The sequence below is a fragment of the Eretmochelys imbricata genome, chromosome 3, assembly GCF_965152235.1.
Source record: "Eretmochelys imbricata isolate rEreImb1 chromosome 3, rEreImb1.hap1, whole genome shotgun sequence".
Classification (NCBI taxonomy): Eukaryota; Metazoa; Chordata; order Testudines; family Cheloniidae; genus Eretmochelys; species Eretmochelys imbricata.
The window spans coordinates 45985703-46006793 of NC_135574.1; the positions used below are offsets into that span (position 1 = coordinate 45985703).

At 42.4% G+C, this 21091-nt stretch overlaps 1 protein-coding gene across 2 annotated transcripts in view; it reads right to left on the reverse strand.

Moving 5' to 3' along the window:
- Nucleotides 1-21091, reverse strand: part of GCLC (glutamate-cysteine ligase catalytic subunit) — a 57328-nt gene that overhangs the window by 28642 nt on the left and 7595 nt on the right. The window contains exons 1-3 of one of the 2 annotated variants that reach the window (XM_077812644.1): nt 5107-5256; nt 3802-3914; nt 542-724 (exon numbers count right to left, since the gene is read on the reverse strand). In XM_077812644.1, the coding sequence (XP_077668770.1) occupies nt 542-724; nt 3802-3914; nt 5107-5190 (380 nt within the window). In that variant the 5' untranslated portion in view covers nt 5191-5256. Of the gene's footprint in view, nt 1-541; nt 725-3801; nt 3915-5106; nt 5257-21091 lie in introns of those variants that run through there. The other variant, XM_077812643.1, reaches the window with a different exon arrangement.

The window sequence follows — 21091 nt, forward strand, 5'->3', positions numbered from 1 at the left end:
TTTCTGCTCCACTTTAGGTATGCATATGCTTTGTTCAGATAAGCGGTTTGGAAATTTGCTTCAGCTTAGTTATGTTTAGCAAATCCCTCCATAAACCTGGGGGGGAGGGAACCCCTTTTATTAGATCATTTACTCTGCCTCACAGATTGTTCTCTGAATTCTGGTCTATGCTGCATGTTCATTTTATATTATATTAATTTCAGTAACTGTCTTCAGTAAGCAACAAAGCTATTGGGAAATGCTTAAGTGACCTACAAGAATGAAAAATGAGGCACAAGCACATCAGCATCAACAGGAAATAACTTTTTGGTAAACAAGATTTATCTATATAGCCAAATCATCAAAAATGAATTATGTGATACATACAGCTGCACTGACTGACCTGAACAGCAAGAGCTAGAACTGAGTTTAAATTCATCTCTTTTTCTTTTCAATCTGAAAATCACTTACATGACAAATGTTCATCAGGCCCACAGAGGCCATTCAGCCCACAGCCTTACATATGTATTTCTGAAAAAAGAAAAAAAAGATAGCATCTAACCTTGGAAATGATGTCACAGTACAAAGAGCCTCATCTCCTTTCAACACAGAAGCAGCCTCCCGCCGTCGTTTCCTCATGTTGTCTTGTACAGTGTTAAATTCAGACATGGTTCCTCCATATGGCTGCCCAGGTGTCCCTTCAATCATATAGCTTCCATATTCTGGACGCCAAAGTGTTGGGTGGCTGGAATGAAAGAATAGCACAGTTTAAATATTTTTATACAACTGCAAAAGAGACAGATTATTAAGTATGAATTATAGGGAACACTAAAACCTTTGGGAAAGATCACATATTTCAAAAACCTACCAAGTCTCTAAAATTCTATGGAATTTGAAATTTGATAGCACCTATCTTGTGGTATGTGAGAGAAGTAGTAGTTTCTACTGTCCAAGTGCTGTATGATTGTGACTGATTTCTATTATGGGCAGAGTTAGTAGTGCCACTTGTAGTTTAAGATAATTAGGGAAAGTGTTAGGCAAAGACCCTGTTTTCAAGTTGCTTACAACTTTGCCAAACTTCAACTATTTGGGCTGAAATTTTGCATGCTGGGTGTCCGCTGGAGGCTGATATTTTTTCCTGTTTAAATATCAGCTAAACTGTTCTGTTTTTTCCACGATCCAGTGTAGGGAAAAATACACTGTTTTGCCCATGTTAAAAAATTCTTACATCTGTTTGGTTGAGAAGCTCTTGTGCCTCCATGCTTTGGAGCAGGGACTTACCATGCATCACAGATGTGCTTTTTGCTTTCTGTGACGGGGTGTACGGGCCCCACACTGGTTCAGCAAGGGTTAAGCACTCTGTGGGCAGAGGAAGCCACACCCCCTCATCTCTGCTGGAACCAGGATATAAAAAGGAGCAGCTCAGCTCAGTCTGGGCTGACCCTGGAAGGGCATGGAGGTGCGTTGCAGGCTCCTGCAAAGAGACTGCCGGCACTCCAGTACGTAGAGACCAGCTGGGCTCCAGCATCAACTGACCCTCAGCTGCCCAACATTGCAGATGGAAGAAAGACCACAGAACCCCTGAGACTAGCCGTGGAAGGACTAATAGGAAGTAGCCCAAGGGAACTAAGCATTGATCTGGTTGCGGAACTGGGGTTTGACTTAAGTGTGTTTCGGAAGAATCCCTGCTGAGTCGGTGGTGAATGCCCCTGCTGCAAACAGGGCTGGGACCTGGTGGCCCATCCCATTGACTCCAGCCACTGGGCCGCACTGGGCAGTCCCATTGACTCCGGCTGCTGGGCCGCACTGCCCTGCCACAGAGGGCTGCTGCACTGACCCAGACCATTAGGCCATGCTGCCGTAGGAGCCAGGGCTGCTGTGGTTACTGGGGAGACTAGGCCACCCCACACTGTTACACACCCTGATGGGGTGGATGTACCCCACAACACCTTTTCTGTGAAATTTTGCCCCAATCTGGCCAATTTCTAAGCCTTTGAAAAAATCCATTTGCACATGCACAAAGATTACTTAAGAGTTTGGCAGTTAAATTCTCTGAAGACCTTATCTGCATTAAGCATGTTCCATCCCAGGAATGCAGTAGCTGAACAGGACTTTCCCAGCAATTGCTTCTTCTGGTTTATATGGTGCTAGGCACAGAACTATGAGAAGGGAGACTCTCCTGTGATTTCTAGTATCCCTCTGCTGGCACCCAGGCAGGGAGGAAGACACCTGACTAGAATGCAGAGGGGTAGCAAATTGTGGTGTAGGGGTGGGGCCAGGTTGTGGTGCAAGGTCTGTAGCTACTAGAAAACATTTTCCTCCAGAACCCAGAGAGAGTGTATTCCCCTCTCAAAGCTTACTCTTGCTACCAGTTACTCTCTTAGCTAAAGTGGTAGAGGTCTCGGCTCTGACTCTAAAGGTCCAATCCCTCTAAAGACCCATACTGGGAAATCAATGTAGTTTAAACATAGAATTTGTCTCTGCTTTTTTTTTTTTAAATATGCATATATTAAAAGAACAATAAACTTGCAAAGTCAAGCACTCCAAAAAAAGTGAGGAAAAGTCAGAATTAAGGTTGAACGTGTAGCCCTAATTCGAGCCCCATGTATGTACGCATTATGATGCGGTCTTTAATTACAAAGTTCTCTTCCCTGGCCCAGCCCCAGGACCTCTGCCTCATTCAGTGAATTGTCATTTAATATTTTTTATTTTATTCAACATGAGACCCCAGGCCTAATTTAATATATACCATACTTGTACTGCTCTGAATACAAAATTTCCTCCTTGGCATTTATCTTGTGCTCTTACAGTATCTGAATGCTTCAAACATTTGTCTTCACAATACCTCTGAGAGATTAGGTGTTATCTTCATATTGCAGATGGGGAACAGAGATTGCCCAAAAAAGCCAAAATTGTCAAGTGTCAGCTAAACTTTTGGTGCCCAACTTGAAACACCTAAGGCCTGATTTTTTCAGAGAACTTCGCATTTTTATAAAACTTTTTATGTTGAAAACACAAGTCCCATTTGGGACAGTGGCAGCTGAGTTGTCAGCCATAGGATCTCAAGGTGGGCACTGAGAAAACAGGGAACATGCACTTAAGGACATATCAACATGGCAAAAAAAAAAACAAAAACAAAAAACCCCCAACAACCCATACCTGTGGCAGAGAGTTTCAGAGCCCAGGTCTACAGATTCAGACTTGGGCTCATGAGGATCACACTACGGAGCTAAAAAAATGCTGTGTAGACGTTTGGACTCAGGCTGGAGCTTCGGCTCTGAAACCCACCCTGTCCTCAGGCTTCAGAGCCCAAGTCTCAATGTCTAAACGGCTTTTCAGTGTTATAGCATAAGCTGAAGTCTGTAGACCGAGGCTCTGAGATGCACTGCCAGAGGGTTGGGTGGTGGGTTTATTTTTTGTCATTTTAGACATATACCAAAATGTTCAGTTGGCCAGAAAGGGTTGCCCAGCATTACACAGAAACTCCATGGCAGAGGGAGGGATAGAATCCATTCTCCAGGGTAACATTCAACTGTGAGAACATCCTTTTTTTTTTTTTTTTTTTTTTTTTCCCTTCCTTCCAGCAATTCCCTGCCCAATTCACTACACATCTCCCACTTCTGCAACAAATACTCAGGCAGGAGTCCTACAGACAACAACCTCCTTCATCACACAGACCTGATTCCTGCCCAGAGCACCACCCATCCTGTGTACTGAATAAGGCAGGGGTCCTCTGGGGGGAAAAAAATCATACATAATTATGTAATTAAAGATTGTACAACAGTGCATTTGCACAAGGAGATAAAAGAAACTGCTACTTACTTGGGATTTACTCTTTCACCCTTCTCTTGCAGTGTATGAAGAACTTCTTCTCCAGTTAGTGACAAACGTACTTTCTTATGTTCATGATCAAAAGCTACCAGCATATATTCCACCTATTATAAATAACGAATGAAAATACACAAAATGTTAGCATTTAGGGAAAATTTTAAAAACGTTAAACAGTAGGGAAATTTATACACAAACTGATAAGAACCCCTGAAATAGACAGTTTCTTTGTATAGTATGTATCGTGAAATTGTAAGTCTATTTAAATATTCAAACAAAAGAGAATGTTAAATGAATTATATGTTTATTATGTGAAGGGAAAAATTAAATTGCTAACTGTAAAATACTACTAACCTAGTTTCCGTTTAATATCCAACTGAAAGTTCGGCTATATAGTTTTGGATATCAAATTTGATGATTTATTGGCAAAAAGTTATTGGATGCACTATGGATTTATTGTGCTGAGCATGTTCATGATATAAGCAAGTAGGTCTGAGTTAATTCATTATGTTTTAACATTTTTCTTATTTCAAAACAGGAGATGCAAACTATTGAAGACTGCTCAAAACAAAACAGTTAGTTAAAATCATGAAGGATAAAAATGAGTTTCAACAGATCCCAACTAACATCAAAAAGACACGATCTCATAGGTTCTCGTGAACAACTAACAGAAATTCTAAACCCATGACATGCGCCACGGTCTAGAAACAAACAGAGCCGAGACTTAACTAGTTTTTAATACACATATAATTTTTCATCATTCACTACCACTTCAACTGACTTACAACCATGCAAGAGCACCTTTAATGTTGTCCTCTTGCTTTGTTCTGTAATGAAAATATGCTGGTAGATACAGAAAAGTTATTTTCCTTCTCCCCCTTATTGCCTAATTCAGGAATCTGGGCGTGAGAGCCTCCACAAACTAAAAATCAATTCTCAGCAAAACTATCTGATTTGGAGTTTGGATGCCAAGCCATTTGGAGAGGAGAGCTCACATGGAGTACCTTCTTTCCCCTTCACAGAGCCTAATCACTATTCAACACAGCAGTGTCAACAATTAACAGTTATATGTGCATTTGTGGTCCTAGCTGCAGGGAGAGTGCAACTTGTCAGTTTCATTTAACTAAACTGTCTGCTGCCAGTTCCTTTACAAAGATGTGCCAATGCTCACAAGAAATCAGCATCTGGATGAAGAGCTGGCTCAAACCAAACCCAGCCAAGATTTAAGTGAAGTTGGTTGGTTGGGAAAAATAGTTCAAAACACTAGGTGGGTCGCTGTCCTGCTTCTAAGGTACCTACCCCCCATTCAAAGTGAGGTGATGCCTTGAGCTTCTGGGAGATCACCAACTGGCAACTGTAATATGGAGAAATATCTTCTTTCATCTTCAGCCTGTCAGACTTTATCCCTTCCTCTTGGATGAGGAGAGGCTGACAATCTACACATTAGCCATCTCCTTCTAGATTACTGGAATTATCTGCACCTGTTGGTAGAGGTAGAACCAATCCAGAGAATCCAGCTTGTGTAGAATGCAGTAGCTCAACTCAGCACGACCGACAGCGGTGAGAACAAATGACCTCTGTGCTCCAATCCCACCACTGGCTATTAGTCTTGTGTGATCAAAACCTTGAAAAATGGTTTTAAGGCCATAAATCAGCTACCTCACTGACCCTCATCTCCACTTACAAATCTCTAGGACAGCTGCATTCCAAGACAATACAGTTAACAAGAATTAGGATGAAAAGCATGAGAGCCAGAGAAAGCATTCTTAGCAGAGAGAGGGCCGATCGTTGAATAAGTTGTCAGAGATTTCTTTAGGTTTAACATTGGGGGGAAAAAGTAACATCCATAGAAAAAGCTCTGAGGGGCCTTAGAATTGGACTTACAATAACTAATCAGCATTAATACCAATATACAAATATTAATTCCATCAGCCTTAAATAATCAAGCCTTATCTCAGACAGCACACAGTGGAAAAAAAAGACTCTTAAAAAACCCCTCACCCCTATGTCTTACTGAAATCCCTAACAAATGGAGGGCTTTGTGCGTGCCTGGAGCATCACCAAATTCAGACCATTTTGGATTAAGGAGGGAGAGCAACTTCTAAGGTCCTGTAGTTCTAGCAGAGTATACCCAGTCAGCAGCCCCCTCTCTTTTATAATACCGGAGATCCAGTTCAAGAGCCACTGCTGACCTCACAGTAGGTGATCTCAGGTAGGCAAGACCCAGGCCATTTCAGCCTTCTAGGTAATGAAAACCATCTTATACCTCTACCCAGAGAACAGCTGATAGCCATTCAGAATCTGGAGCAACTTCCAGCAAGATGCCCTGCTCATTAAGTGAGCTGTGGGTATTCCTCACCAGTTTAATTCTCCAAATAATTGTAAGGTGTAGTTCCATGTGCAGTGCATTGCAAGTCAACTCTTGAGGTAACAAAGGGATAGATACCAGTAGCAGCGTCTACATCCAAAAACTGACCTGGTTATTGTGGCAATAATCATTGAGCAGCAGCAGGAAGTCTAACATACACCCAAGTTGCAATCTCTGGCAGGCTAATGGGGAATGTACTACTTTAAAAGGGACTGTATTACCTCTTCCATCTCCTCTGGCTACTTCCCACAGTCCACCATCACCACCTCCTTCTTGTTTAGTTTGAGCTTCAGACAGCTCTCTCAGCCACTCCCCAATCTCAACAACACAGTGGCTGAAGCACTGAGCTGCACAAGACAGACATACAGTTGGGCACTATTAGCATACTGAAAACACCGCACCCATACCTCCTTACAAACCCTCCTAACAACCCCAAACACATGTTGAACAGAGGAGTGAAAGAACAGCACCCCATGCTCAAGAGCCCGTTGAGAAGATGAGCAACTACGCTCAGTTACACAATTGTGTTCAGACTCGTCCTGAGTCTTAGAGCTTTTGAAACATGCTGCAACAACCTCCTTTTTGACACAGCTTTCCCACTATACTAGGAAGGGTTTTTTATTTTTTTTTTAAATATTTAAATAAAAAAAAGCCCCACAAATATAGCTAGAGTTACCTCAAACCTGGAAGAATGAAGACCAAATTCCACTGTAAAGTCAACTATAGACAATAAGATGAGAGCTACAAAGAACTCTGAGATAACTTAAGGAAGCAAACTTGATCCGACCAAAATGATTCATAATGTGAACACATTAGTAAAAACAGTCTCCCTCATTCACCCAGCTGTCGATGTAATAACTGATCTTGTATCCAAAGGGTCTGACTGACAGCTCCACAGCCTTCCTAACAGAAGGATCTGCTGTTAATTACTGAGAAAAAAAAATAAATCAAGCAGCTGTCAACAATCCCAGGCAATCCACAGAATTTGCTTGCTAATGTAGGTTACATTGAATGAACAGCTTTAAACAATTTAAATTTAATCTGTCAAAAGTCTTCTCTTGTAGCTAGGTAAAAAAAATTTGGTATATTCAGACTTCACATGTTTGCATGATGGAACCAGGGCTCACTGTAAATAGGTTCGTCACATGTTTTGTATCTATGGTAAAATTCAGAGGACAATAGTCACTGGTAAGTTTCAGTGGGAATTCATTGCCTACAATATAGCTGTAAAAGTCTTGCACTCTCTATGTGGAAGTTCACCTGGCATTGTTAGTTACGTAGCTTTGTTAGGTCCTTCTGTAGTTCTTCACTTTTCTCCCTAGTTTTAACTAGCCTGTATTACAGAGGTGGGCAAACTACAGCCTGCGGGCCACATCCGGCCCACAGGACCCTCCTGGCCAGCTCCTGAGCTCCTCCTGTGCTGTTCCCCCTTCCCCCGCAGCGTCAGCTCAGGCAGCGGGGCTGTGAGCTCCTGCCAGACAGCGCAGCTGCAGAGTTGCAGCCTGACCCGGTGCTCTATGCTGCGCGGTGGTGTAGTTGGCTCCAGCCGGGTGGCACAGCTGCCTGTCCTGGTGCTCTGGGTGGCACTGTAGTGCCGCCAGCTACCAGTGCTCCAGGCAGCGCGGTAAGAGGGCAGGGAGCAGGGGGGGTTGGATAGAGGGCAAGGGAGTTTGGGGTGGTGGTCAGAGGGCAGGGAACGGGAGGGTTGAATGGGGGCACGGGGAGTTCGATGGGGCAGCGGGGGCAGTCAGGGGACAGGGAGGGGTGGATGGGGCGGGGGTCCCGGGGTAGGGGGGGGCTGTCAGGGGACAGGGAACAGGCGGGGTTTGGATGGGGCAGGAGTCCCGGGGGGCCGTATAGGGGGTGGGGGTCGGGCCACGCCTAGCTGTCTGGGGAGGCAGAGCCTCCCCTAACTGACCCTCCGTACAATTTCAGAAACCCGATGCGGCCCTCAGGCCAAAAACTTTGCCCGCCCCTGCTGTATTAGAACAAGTTACCAGTGTACATGTCCGACAAAAAGCATTGCTAGGAATCCCTAATGGGGCAGCATGCCTTGCCATTTTAAGGGAATAAATTGTTCAGTGACAGACTGGAGATTGCATGCCCCAGAAACATTCCAAATCTGCAATGAAAGCAGCTAGTCCCTTGTTTCTCTGACTGGCACAGGCTGAAGTAATTCTGACAGAGGAGTAAGCTGAGTTCACTACTTCCCTCCCTAAAGAGAAGGACCCTACATTTTGCTGGAGTGGCCAGAATGGTCTGCTCACTGGCTCTTAAAGGAGTCATAGCAAGCTTGCCTTGGTGGGGAGAAGGAAGCATCTTGCATGGGTAGTGATAAATGGAAAACGCACATCCACAGAAAAATAAACCTAGTGATCATGGAAGTTAAGTGTATTAAAAAGGTAAACCAACCCTGTATACAATCTAAGAAACTCAATATAACGGATCCTAACCTTGTGGCATCACATACGAAAATAACTGTTGAGGGAAGAAACAGTGGTCTTTCCTTGTGCTGCTCACCTGCCATCACCTGTGATATGTAGCTACTGCTACTTCTAGGGGAATTCTGTGCCAAAAAATTAAAATTTATGCAAAATTCTGAATCTTTTATTGTCAAAATAACACAATATAATCATACCGGTCAGCAAATATATCTAATAATGCAGACCAAAAAAAAATAAAAAATCAGAAAATGTTTCTTGACAAATAGATTCCTTACGAGGCCTATGAATACATAACTGAGTAATAATTCATTTAACTATAATACAGAAATGTATTTCCTGAACCCCCCAGAAGCAGTGCAAAGGCTTGGGGAAGTCTGTGGTAACACAGGAGCTCTGGGACAGGGAAGTAATTGCTGGGAAGGAGTCTACCAGTGAACCTGGAGGGTTGCTGGGTATAGATAGGAGAATTATGGAAGAGTTGGGCATGGGTTTGTTAGGGAGTTGGGGAACCTCCCCCATGTAGACTCTGGCTAACCCCTAGTCTCTCTGTTGGATCGTATTAAAGAAGTTCTGTATTAAAATCACAAATGAGTTTGATTCCCCATAGTTTAAATTCCAGGGTATTACTAATTAAGAGGTCTCTTGGTTTTTGGTACTGTTTCTCTCCCTCTATGTGTGAAACTTGCAAGCTGCTAATTGTGTTAGTACATTCTAAGACAGAGTCTGTTCTCAAAGCAATACTCTAACAACAGAAACAGCACTCAGAGACTCCCTGCCCTTTTGTTGTATTAACAATTGTGATTAAAATAGAGATAGAGGATGTACGTGGATGGATGCTTGGTGTGGATAATAGCTGAATGATCAGGGAGGTACCAGCCTAAGAATCCAGTGTCCATCGGCTGAAGAATGCGTCAAGTGGAAATAACCAGAGGACCCTCCCGGAGGGCAGACTGGAATCCACCCAACAGCCTCAAGAATGGGAGAACCAAAGAACAAGATAACATCTAGCAGCACGGAGCCCTCAGGAATGTGCTATCTGCTGATTGATTCAGCAACAGCATGATGAAGCAATTCCCATAGACTGGCATAGGAAGAAATTCCTATAAAAATAGACTCTAAAAAGTGAGAACTTTGGGGGTCTGATTCTGCAAACCAACTTCCAGGAGCATCAGATGAGCATCTGACAAGGCCCTGCTCCCTCCTCATGTCCAGGCCACCTGGCCAGTGGCTTGGCATGAGCAACTGTCAAGGTTCCTCCCCCACTCTGAACTCTAGGGTACAGATGTGGGGACCTGCATGAAAAACCTCCTAAGCTTATCTTTACCAGCTTAGGTCAAAAACTTCCCCAAGGTACAAAATATTCCCCCCGTTGTCCTTGGACTGGCCGCTACCACCACCAAACTAATACTGGTTACTGGGGAACAGCTGTTTGGACGCGTCCTTCCCCCCAAAATACTTCCCAAAGCCTTGCACCCCACTTCCTGGACAAGGTTTGGTAAAAAGCCTCACCAATTTGCCTAGGTGACTACAGACCCAGACCCTTGGATCTTAAGAACAATGAACAATCCTCCCAACACTTGCACCCCCCCCTTTCCTGGGAAATGTTGGATAAAAAGCCTCACCAATTTGCATAGGTGACCACAGACCCAAACCCTTGGATCTAAGAACAATGAAAAAACATTCAGTTTCTTACAAGAAGACTTTTAATAAAAATAGAAGTAAATAGAAATGAAGAAATCCCCCCTGTAAAATCAGGATGGTAGATATCTTACAGGGTAATTAGATTCAAAAACATAGAGAACCCCTCTAGGCAAAACCTTAAGTTACAAAAAAGATACACAGACAGAAATAGTTATTCTATTCAGCACAATTCTTTTCTCAGCCATTTAAAGAAATCATAATCTAACACATACCTAGCTAGATTACTTACTAAAAGTTCTGAGACTCCATTCCTGGTCTATCCCCAGCAAAGACCCAGCATACAGACAGACACAGACCCCTTGTTTCTCTCCCTCCTCCCAGCTTTTGAAAGTATCTTGTCTCCTCATTGGTCATTTTGGTCAGGTGCCAGCGAGGTTACCTTTAGCTTCTTAACCCTTTACAGGTGAGAGGAGCTTTCCCCTGGCCAGGAGGGATTTCAAAGGGGTTTACCCTTCCCTTTATATTTATGACAGCAACTCTAAGGCTGGTAACTATGATAACAACCTTGCAGAACGCGCGCATGTGTGTGTGTGTGTGAATAAATATGAGATTGAATGGAATGTTATAACTATAACTAACTGCTTACTATGATTCTTTCTGTATTCACAATAAATGTGGTATTTTGCCTTTTTCCCTTTAATAAGATCCTGCTGGTTTTTATTTTATTGGTATAACATCTCCCATTCAATCAAAACACATCTGCCCCGTCCCAGTGTGTCCCTGCACCCACACTCAGCCACTTCTCCTCCCCACTGTGGCCCCACAGCCTCCTCCTCCATCCCCACATGTCCCTGCACTGTCACTCCCATTCAGCCCCAGCTCAATGCTGTCCCCCACTAGCTCCTGTGCCTTCATCCTAGTCTGTCCCTCCAAATAGCCCTTCTAAACCCAATCTGTGTGAACCTCTGTTGGGCAAAAGTTGTCACTACAGCACCTCTCCCGGCAGAAAGTATTTTCAGGGAGGACATGAATTCTGCACAGGGGCGAAGTGCAGAATTCCCCTAGGAGTATATTGTATAACAGTTCCAGATCATCCTTACTTCACCATTATATCTGATAGGTAAAGGGCACAGAGCAGTAGCCTACTACAAGAAGGATATATGAAATGGCATTATTTTAATGGTCAGAAGCGCTTCTCTGGATAATGACAGGTTTCAGAGTAACAGCCGTGTTAGTCTGTATTCGCAAAAAGAAAAGGAGTACTTGTGGCACCTTAGAGACTAACCAATTCATTTGAGCATAAGCTTTCGTGAGCTACAGCTCACTTCATCGGATGCATACTGTGGAAAATACAGAAGATGTTTTTATACACACAAACCATGAAAAAATGGGTGTTTATCACTACAAAAGGTTTTCTCTCCCCGCACCCCACTCTCCTGTTCCTGGTTTTGTGCTGGAAATGGCCCACCTTGATTATCATACACACTGTAAGGAGAGTGATCACTTTAGATAAGCTATTACCAGCAGGAGAGTAGGGTGGGGGGAGAGAAAACCTTTTGTAGTGATAAACACCCATTTTTTCATGGTTTGTGCGTATAAAAACATCTTCTGTATTTTCCATAGTATGCATCCGATGAAGTGAGCTGTAGCTCACGAAAGCTTATGCTCAAATAAATTGGTTAGTCTCTAAGGTGCCACAAGTACTCCTTTCCTTCTCAGGATAAGAATTTTCTGACTCTTCAGATCTTTACAGCCAAGGCTACAAACCCAACTCCTAGACAAACCTTGAATCATCCTCTGTGGGACAGAAGCAGATCACTAGCTACAAAGAAAGCCAAACAGTTGCATTCAGCTAGTCCTGCAGAGAAGAGAGGTAATCTCTGCTGTGAGAGTGTTGGCACACTTTAAGGGACAGTCATGTTCTGTACATTTCCATTTCCGCGCATTACATATAATCTCATTTGGAAGCAATCCTTAGATTTACACACACACACGCCCCCGAAGGTATAGTTGCTCAAGCAATATATCCCCACAATGCAAACACTAAAAAGTAAGGAAATCAAATTGAGGCAGTAGCTTGTGCTGAGTGCAACATTAGTCCACCATATCATGACACCCCAGTGCACCACACCAAATCCCTAACATGCCCATTTTCAGTATCACACTAAGTGTTCAGAAAAATAAAAACAATCACTACAATCCTGGGGATGGCAAAGTGGGGCTGCAGACACCTATAGGAATGAGGGGTGTGGTGACAGGGGCAGATGTGCCTGACTGAATGGGAGAGGCTTGGGGTCAGCCAGGGTCTGCACAGGGGAGGCTTCCCAACACCCTAACAATCCCACCCCCACAAGAAAAACCTTCCACCCACACCCAGCACCCTCCAGGTTCACTCCTAGGCTCCTTCCTTCTCCTTCAGCTCCTCCGTTACCCCTGAATCCCCCAAGCCTTTGCACTGCTTCTGACAGATGCAGGAAAAACAATTCTGTATTGTAATTTAAATGAATTACACAAAGTTCTGTATTAATATGCTTAGTACAGAATCTGCGTAGATGAGGAGACTGTCTGTCCATCAGTTGAGACTGAGCCGATCACAACACGTCTTCCAATCTTCTCTCGCTCTGGCCATCCTTCACCATGCTTGTCCATATCTCCTTGTTAGGAAATCATCCCACCTCTTTGGAAGACAACAGTGTGGCCGTTTCTGTTCTCGTGGAAACCACTCGGATATAGCTGCGGTCCATCTGTTGATGCTGAGTCGGGCCACTTGTCTCACCCTCCGCATTTTGCTGAGCCTGCTTTCAACAACAACGTCTCGAACTCCAGACTGCTGCCTAATTATTTCGTTGGGGATGTGATGGTGAAGCGAAATGCCCAGAAATGTTCGTTCCATCGCCCTCTGCATGACAGACAGTGGATGTTCTTCAATCTTTGCCAGCGACCATGTTTCGCTGCCATATAACATCACTGGAAGCACGGTCGAGTTAAAAAGATTCGCACGAGTTGTTTTACTGATCTTTCCTTGAAGGATGTCCTTGATGTCACTGAATGCGCACCACGCAGCTTTTTTCCTGCGCGACAGTTTGCCTTTCTGATTGTGGCGCATGTTGACTTCCTGGCCCAAATAAAAGTATTTATCAACCTCTTGGATCTGCTCAACTCCAAGAGTTATTTGGGTTCTTGGCGGAACATATGATTTCAGGTATTTCATTTCGACCAGTTCATTTTTAATCTGACTTGACTACTTTTTGCGTTCAGTTCTTTAAGCATTCTCTCAGGCTGGGCTATATTTTTGGCTATCAGCATTATATCAACTGCGAACTTGAGATGGTTTAGCCGCTCGCCATTGACATTAATCCCGCCTTTCAAGTCTGCTCGTTGAAAAACCAATTCAAGACAGGCTGTGAATAATATTGGTGAAACTATCTCCTAGTTTCACACCTTTCTCGATGGGGATTTGGAGGGAAGTATCGAACAGCAATATGTCTGTGCTGCAGCCAGAGTTCACTTCCTGTGATATATTTTGCGCCGATGCCCTGTTCTGAAAGAGCTTCAAGAACGGTGTTAGTCTCTATGCTGTCGAACACCTTCTCATAGTCCATGAAGGCAATGTACAAAGGGAACTTGTATTCCCTTGAACGCTCTAGTAGTTGGTTTAGCGTGAAGATGTGGTCCATTGTGCTGAAATTCCTAGGGAAATTTATTTGTCAAAAAAAACAAACAAACAAAAAAACAAAAAACACCAGAATCTTTTTTTTGGTCTGTAGTGTTACAGACATACTTGCTGAGAGATATTTTGAAATAAATTACCAAAATAATTGTAACTGGCATGATTATATTGCATTATTTTGACAAATACAATATGCAGAATTTTGAAATGTGTGCAGAATTTTTAATTTTTTGGCGCAGAATTATTTTTTTTGGTGCAGAATTCTCCCAGGAGTATAATGTGCCTCTAATGGTAAATTTGTATATGGAATCCTCCCCTCTTGCAGCATCCCAGAGCCCAGGCACCAGCCGGAGCCTGAACACCTACACTGCAATTTCATAGCCCCATACGCCAAGTCCAAGTCAGCTGACGTAGGCCAGCTGTGGGCATTTAACTGCAATGTAGACATATCCTCTGAGATTAAGTGAAGAGGGAGAAAAATGACACTGGAAGCAGAGCATGAGTAGCTTTTCCACCTTTAGTTATTCAAACTCCATAGCGCAAGAACAGAAGATTTTACTGGCATAAGACAGACTGTATCTATGCTTATGAGAGTCCAGAGGAGCACTATTTTTGTAGAAAGAAAGAACGAGGAGTACTTATGGCACCTTAGACACTAACCAAATTTATCTGAGCACAAGCTTTCGTGGGCTAAAGCCCACTTCATCAGATGCATGCAGTGGAAAATACAGTGGGAAGATAGACACATAATGAAAAAATACTGGGGGGTTACCATACCAACTCTTAACGAGACCAACCAACTAAGGTGTGCTATTATCAGCAGGAGAAAAAAAAAAAACTTTTGTGGTGATAATCAGGATGGCTCATTTCCAACAGTTGACAAGAAGGTGTGAGTAACAGGAGGGGAAAGATTAGCATGAGGAAATAGTTTTTAGGTAGTGTAATGACTCATCCACTCCCAATCTTTATTCAAGCCTAATTTAATGGTGTCCAGTTTGCAGATTAATTCCAGTTCTGCTGTTTCTCATTGGAGTCTGTTTTTGACTTTTTGTTGTTGAATAATTGTGACTTTTAGGTCTGTAATTGAATGTGCAGGGAGGTTGAAGTGTTCTCTGACTGGTTTTTGAATGTTATAATTCTTGATGTCTGATTTGTGTCCATTTATTCGTTTGCATAGAGATTGTCCGGTTTGGCCAATGCACATGGCAAAGGGGCATTGCTGGCACATGATGGCATATATCACATTGGTAGATGTGCAGGTGAACGAGCCTCTGATAGTATGGCTGATGTGATTAGGTCCTACGATGGTGTCCCTTGAATAGATATGTGGACCAAGTTGGCAACAGGCTTTGTTGCAAGGACAGGTTCCTGGGTTAGTGTTTTTGTTGTGTGGTTGCTGGTGAGTATTTGCTTCAGGTTGGGGGGCTGTCTGTTAGCGAGGACTGGCCTGTCTCCCAAGATCTGTGAGAGTGATGGGTCGTCCTTCAGGATAGGTTGTAGATCTTTGATGATGCGCTGGAGTGGTTTTAGCTGGGGGCTGAAGGTGACAGCTAGTGGTGTTCTGTTACTTTCTTTGTTGGGCCTGTCCTGCAGTAGGTGACTTCTGGGTACTCTTCTGGCTCTGTCCATCTGTTTCTTCACTTCAGCAGGTGAGTATTGTAGTTGTAAGAATGCTTTAGAGAGATCTTGTAGGTGTTTGTCTTTGTCTGAAGGGTTGGAGCAAATGTGGTTGTATCTTAGAGGTTGGCTGTAGACAATGGATTGTGTGGTGTGGTCTGGATGAAAGCTGGAGGCATGTAGCAAGTATAGTGGTCAGTAGGTTTCCGGTATGGGGGGTGTTTATGTGACCATTGCTTATTAGCGCTGTAGTGTCCAGGAACTCGTGTGGACTGATCCAGGCTGAGATTGACAGTGGGATGGAAATTGAACATCCTACTATAGAATTGCTCACGTCTACTGGGTCAGAGCAATACTGGGACTCAAATTTTTAAAGCAGTGTTCCTATGCATACCCAAAGATGCATAGGTTTGGCCTAATGGAATAAAAACTTGTAGTTCAGTAAAAAACTTATATTAATTCCCTGGTTTTATTCATTTAAATTAATATGAACTTCTATATGCCAAGTACTGAACCCAAAGAAAAAATGCACAACAAAGGTTTAATACAGACCCCACTTTAGGTTCAGAAATAAAAGATGATAGAAAATATGTTGATATTTTAGTTCTTTGAGTTTATGCCACTGCAGACAGAATTCAAGCGGCAATGCGAGTGGTGGGAGGACAGCTCATGTTTTAGATAACAAAAACAGACTAAGCTGTAAGCGTTTGCTTGTCCCTCTCCCTCTAGTTACATTAGGACAGGATATTTTGATCTTTTGCACGTGGTGTTACATGACTAGAGGATGAAGCACATACCACGAACCAGGAAGCAGGGTTATTGAAATCTAACCCCAGAGATTATAGTCATTTGTATACAGCTAAAGAAAAAAATGTGGAACACTGAACAACAAAGAACTCCTTTCTTTGACCACTGTACCACATAACACAGAGGGGTGTAATACTGTAAAAAGAGAACATAGATTTATATTGTAAATGTGACTAACATCAAATATTCGATGATCAAAGCTACTATTAAAGTCTCTGAGCAGGGCTTGAAAAATCCATTGACCAATTGGTGAGAGAACCTACAACAATTTCTGACAAATTTTAGCTCTCATTGAAAAAACGTTCTAGCCTTTATGGGTTGCAAAAATAACCTTCCAGAAGTGAACCATTATAAACCAATTCCCTGCTGAAGCTCTTATCTGTGACAAGCAGTAGCACTAAGAAATTAACAAAACTCTTATCAATTTAACTGATATCATTCACAACCAGGTGGACAGCAGTGAAAAACTCAGGAATAATAGTTTTTTAAAGCAGCAACATAAAATCAGGAGCAAAAGCAAGCACAGGGAAGAACCCAAAATAGAAAGGACAAGAAAAGGGTAGAGTAATAGAACCCCTCCCCTCTCCTCGCAGCTAAGAGACTCTGGATGGGAAAAGAGATAGGAAGCCCTTTCTCTCTTCCAGTACTTGGGTGGATACTAGGGTGAAGGGAGGGGAGAGAAGCAGAGATCAATTTTATCATATGCCTCCTAACCAGAGGAGGATATGAGGGACTGAATCCCCTTCCACCCCTCAAGTAGGATTCAAGAGTGGCGCCTTCTCCTCACGTGGTAGTGGAGGGCTGGGCTTCTCACCAGGGCATTGCCATGGACTTCACCAGTGTCCCCAGTTCAATTCTTGTCTTTCATATCTTCCTCAACCTAACAGGTCAAGTCTTCTGTATATTAGGTGTCTAGTAAATATTTCAAATCTGGCCTTTCTGCCAGTTTAGAGCTCAGGAGGTAAACTGTACCAGCTTGAAACACTGCAGTAGTACTGACTATGCAGAAATACAGCAGAGGTCAGCAACCCCAAAGTTTCACGTTTACAGTGGCAAGATCTGATATTTCCATTTGAAGTATTCCTTCTATGGTGCTATAGTGTCTTACAAAAATTATATCTATATCTACAAAGACAGAGTACCACCCCCAAGCAGCTCACAATCTAAGGCATATCTACACTGCCACATGTCAGCAAAACTTATGGCGCTCAGGAGGGTGAAAACACTCCCCCCCAAGCAACATAAGTTTCACCGGCATAAGTGTAGTAGTCAGAGCTCTCTTGCGTTGAGATAGAGCAGCTACATGAGATCTTTTACAGCGGCGTAGCTGTATTGGTAGAGCTGTGATGCTGTAAGTGTATTGTAGACAAAGACAAGACCCACAGAGGAAATGAAGGGGAGGGTGGAGGCAAAGGCTAGGTGATCACAGGGACATTGGAGAGGTTAATATGTACTACTTACATATCTTGAGGGTTGAGGCTTTTAAAAAAAAAATATGTAAAATATTTAGCTTAAGCTCTCTTCTGAGGTGGGTTTTGAGAAGGATATTAAAAGACAGTAAGGAGGTGATATGCCTGAAGGCATATGGGCATCGAAACACCATAAGGTAAGCAAGTTAGTAGCCTTGTCTATATTAAGATTTAAGGTGTAACACTAGCATGCATTATCTAACACATTTTTAAAACCTAGTGTAGACCCTAGGCTTTTCAGAGTGTCAGCTAACATGTGTTAACACCTTTAAATCCTGGCTTAGAAAAGGCCAACATGATCAATACAGCAGATGCAGTCATACAAACGTTAGGGACATGCTAAATCTTCTGTTTGTATCGGAATAATACTATTGTCCTACTTTTTGTATTTAGTCAAATTGTGCTCTGAGAAAAAGCATGAACAAGCAGTCATGTAGCAACTAATCTAATCATTTATGAGTGCTGCTTTTCTCATGTGGCACACAGGCAAGTAGCGATTAAGACAGCTACCATTCAAGCACCATTCAAATACAGCCACCATTCAAATGCAGCCAGTCATGCTGTATTTGGCTGGGGGCCAAAGCTGTGCAGTTTTTCATGAAGGAGAAGAGTTTAAAAAAATACAGCCTGTTTTCCGAATTTTACTGTCTGGAAGGATAATTTGCAGGGGCTTAAAAGAACTGACATGACCCAACATTTAAATTTTGTAAAAACAAGCTTTTACAAAACTTAAAGACCAATACAAGTATTTCTACAAACTTAAGATGCCAAGGAATTGATTTAAAATAGCATTCTTCTGCAGCTTATGAAACCAATGTATGGTAGCAATAAGTAGAACCTGAGAATGAAAGTCCGTTCATTCATCACCATTCTCCATGTTTGGAGAAATACACATAAAGTAAACAAAGAGCATAAACAGTGATGAACATATTGCCTTTTTAAAATGCTCACTCCTAATAGCATTAGTAACATAGGTAAAAAAAGATGCATTTTAGGTGACTGTGTCAATTTGTATCTTCACCTAGCTGAAGTTTTCAAGATTTACATATAGATAACTAGCAACACAGGCAATGCTATAACCAGATCAGACAGCAGTTCATGTATTCAACTATTCGGTTTTTGACAATGGCTAGTACCCGATAAGTCAGAGGAAAGTTAAAGACAATCTGCAGGGGACCATTATGGAACAACCTACTCACATGGTTAGGTTTTTTTCCTATCCCCCTCATAGGTTGGCTAGTGACCCGAAGCACGAGGCTCTCTTACTTTTTAAAACCTTACTTTTGTAATTCTGGCTATACTTGTCATTCATGAAAGCATTAAAGACTTTTTTCAATTCTGTTAAATTCTTGGCCTCAAAGATATTATGCAACAATGGGTTGCACAGGATAACTGTGTTGTATAAATAAAAATAAAATAAATAAAAATACGTTTGCAGCTCTTCAATTTCAATGACTTATTCTTGGAAGATGAGAAGGTTAAATATTCAATTTACTTTCTCCGCATATCATGTCCTTTTTGGGGGTGGAGTTTGGTCTCCTCTCTAAACTCTTTTCAACTTCTCTTCTTATGGAAGATTTTCCTTTATTCATTTTTACTGTCAAGTCTCCAAAACTCTTTTCTCTTTTTTTTGAAACAAACAGAAACAGAACTCCGCATTCCAAATGAGTGTAGCACAGATTTATATAACAGTATTATAATTTTTCAGCCATATTCTCCATCCATTTCTTGTGGAGTCTAACACTATTCACTTTTTTGGGGGACCACCACCCAGATTCTTTTTACCTCAGCTGCTTCAGTTAATTTACAACTATTCAAAAACCACGGGGGCAATAATACAACTGTCAAAGACCCATCAGCTTCACTCTGTGACGGCTGCTGCTGGGAACAGCTTTAAACAGCATCTGAGGACTGGCACAGGATCTAGCTCTGGAAAGCCCCATAAAAGATGGGAGAAAGTTAAAATTACTAGAGTCTTATTACCATCCATGCAATGAATATGTCTCTCTTCCATATTTGTCAGACAACTACTAGCCAGAGATAACATCCCTGTGTAGATTCCAGGAACTACATTTTAGTAAAGAAACCAGCTTGCCCTTCCCTTTCATAGCACATGGGAAGGAGTGCTTGGCTTCTTGCCCGGGTGTTGCTCTTGGCAATGGGGCCACTCATTTTAGTTCTCTGGTTTAGCATAAGACCATAAGAACGGCCATACTGAGTCAAACCAATGGTCCACCTAAGCCCAGTATCCTGTATTCCAGCAGTGACCTATACCAGGTGCTTCAGAGGGAATGAGCAGAACAGGTAATCATCAAGTGATCCACTCCATCTTGCCCATTCCAAGCTTCTGGTGAACAGATGCTGAGGCACTTCAGAGCATGGTTTTGCATCCCTGCCCATCCTGGCTAATAGCCATGAACTTATGTAGTTCTTTTTTGAAACCGGTTATAGTCTTGGCCTTCACAACATCCTCTGGCAAAGAGTTCCACAGTTTGACTGTGCGTTGTGTGAAAAAATAATTCCTTTTGTTTGTTTTAAACTGGCTGCCTATTAATTTCGTTTGGCTACCCCTAGTTCTTGTGTTATGAGTAAACAACACTTCCCTATTTACTTTCTCCACCCGCCATGATTTTATAGACCCCTATCATATCCCCTTTTAGTCATCTCTTTTCCAAGCTAAAAAGTCCCAGCATTCTCTCTCCTCATATGGAAGCTGATCCATAGCCCTAATCATTTTTGTTGCCCTTTTCCCAAAACATATATTTGAGATGGGGCAACTACATCTGCACCACAGTATTCAAGATGTGGGTGTTGCATGGATTTATAAAGAGGCAATATTATATTTTCTATCTATCCCTTTCTTAATGATTCCAAACATTGTTAGCTTTTTTGACTGCAGCTGCACATTGAGTGGATGTTTTCAGAGAACCAACCACAATGGCTCCAAGCTCTCTTTCTTGAGTGGTAACAGCTAATCTAGACTCCATTTTATATGTATATGTTCTCCAATGTGCATTACTTTGCATTTATCAACACTGAATTTATTCTACCATTTTGGTGCCCAGTCTCCCAGTTTTGTGAGAATCCTTTGTAACTCTTCGCAGTCTGCTTTGGACTTAACTCTCGAGTAGTTTTATATCATCTGCAAAATTTTGGCACCACACTGTTCACCCTTTTTTCCAGCATATTTATAAATGATCTGAACAGTACTGCTTCCGGTACAGATCTGTGGGGAACATCACTATTTACCTCTCTCCATTCTGAAAAT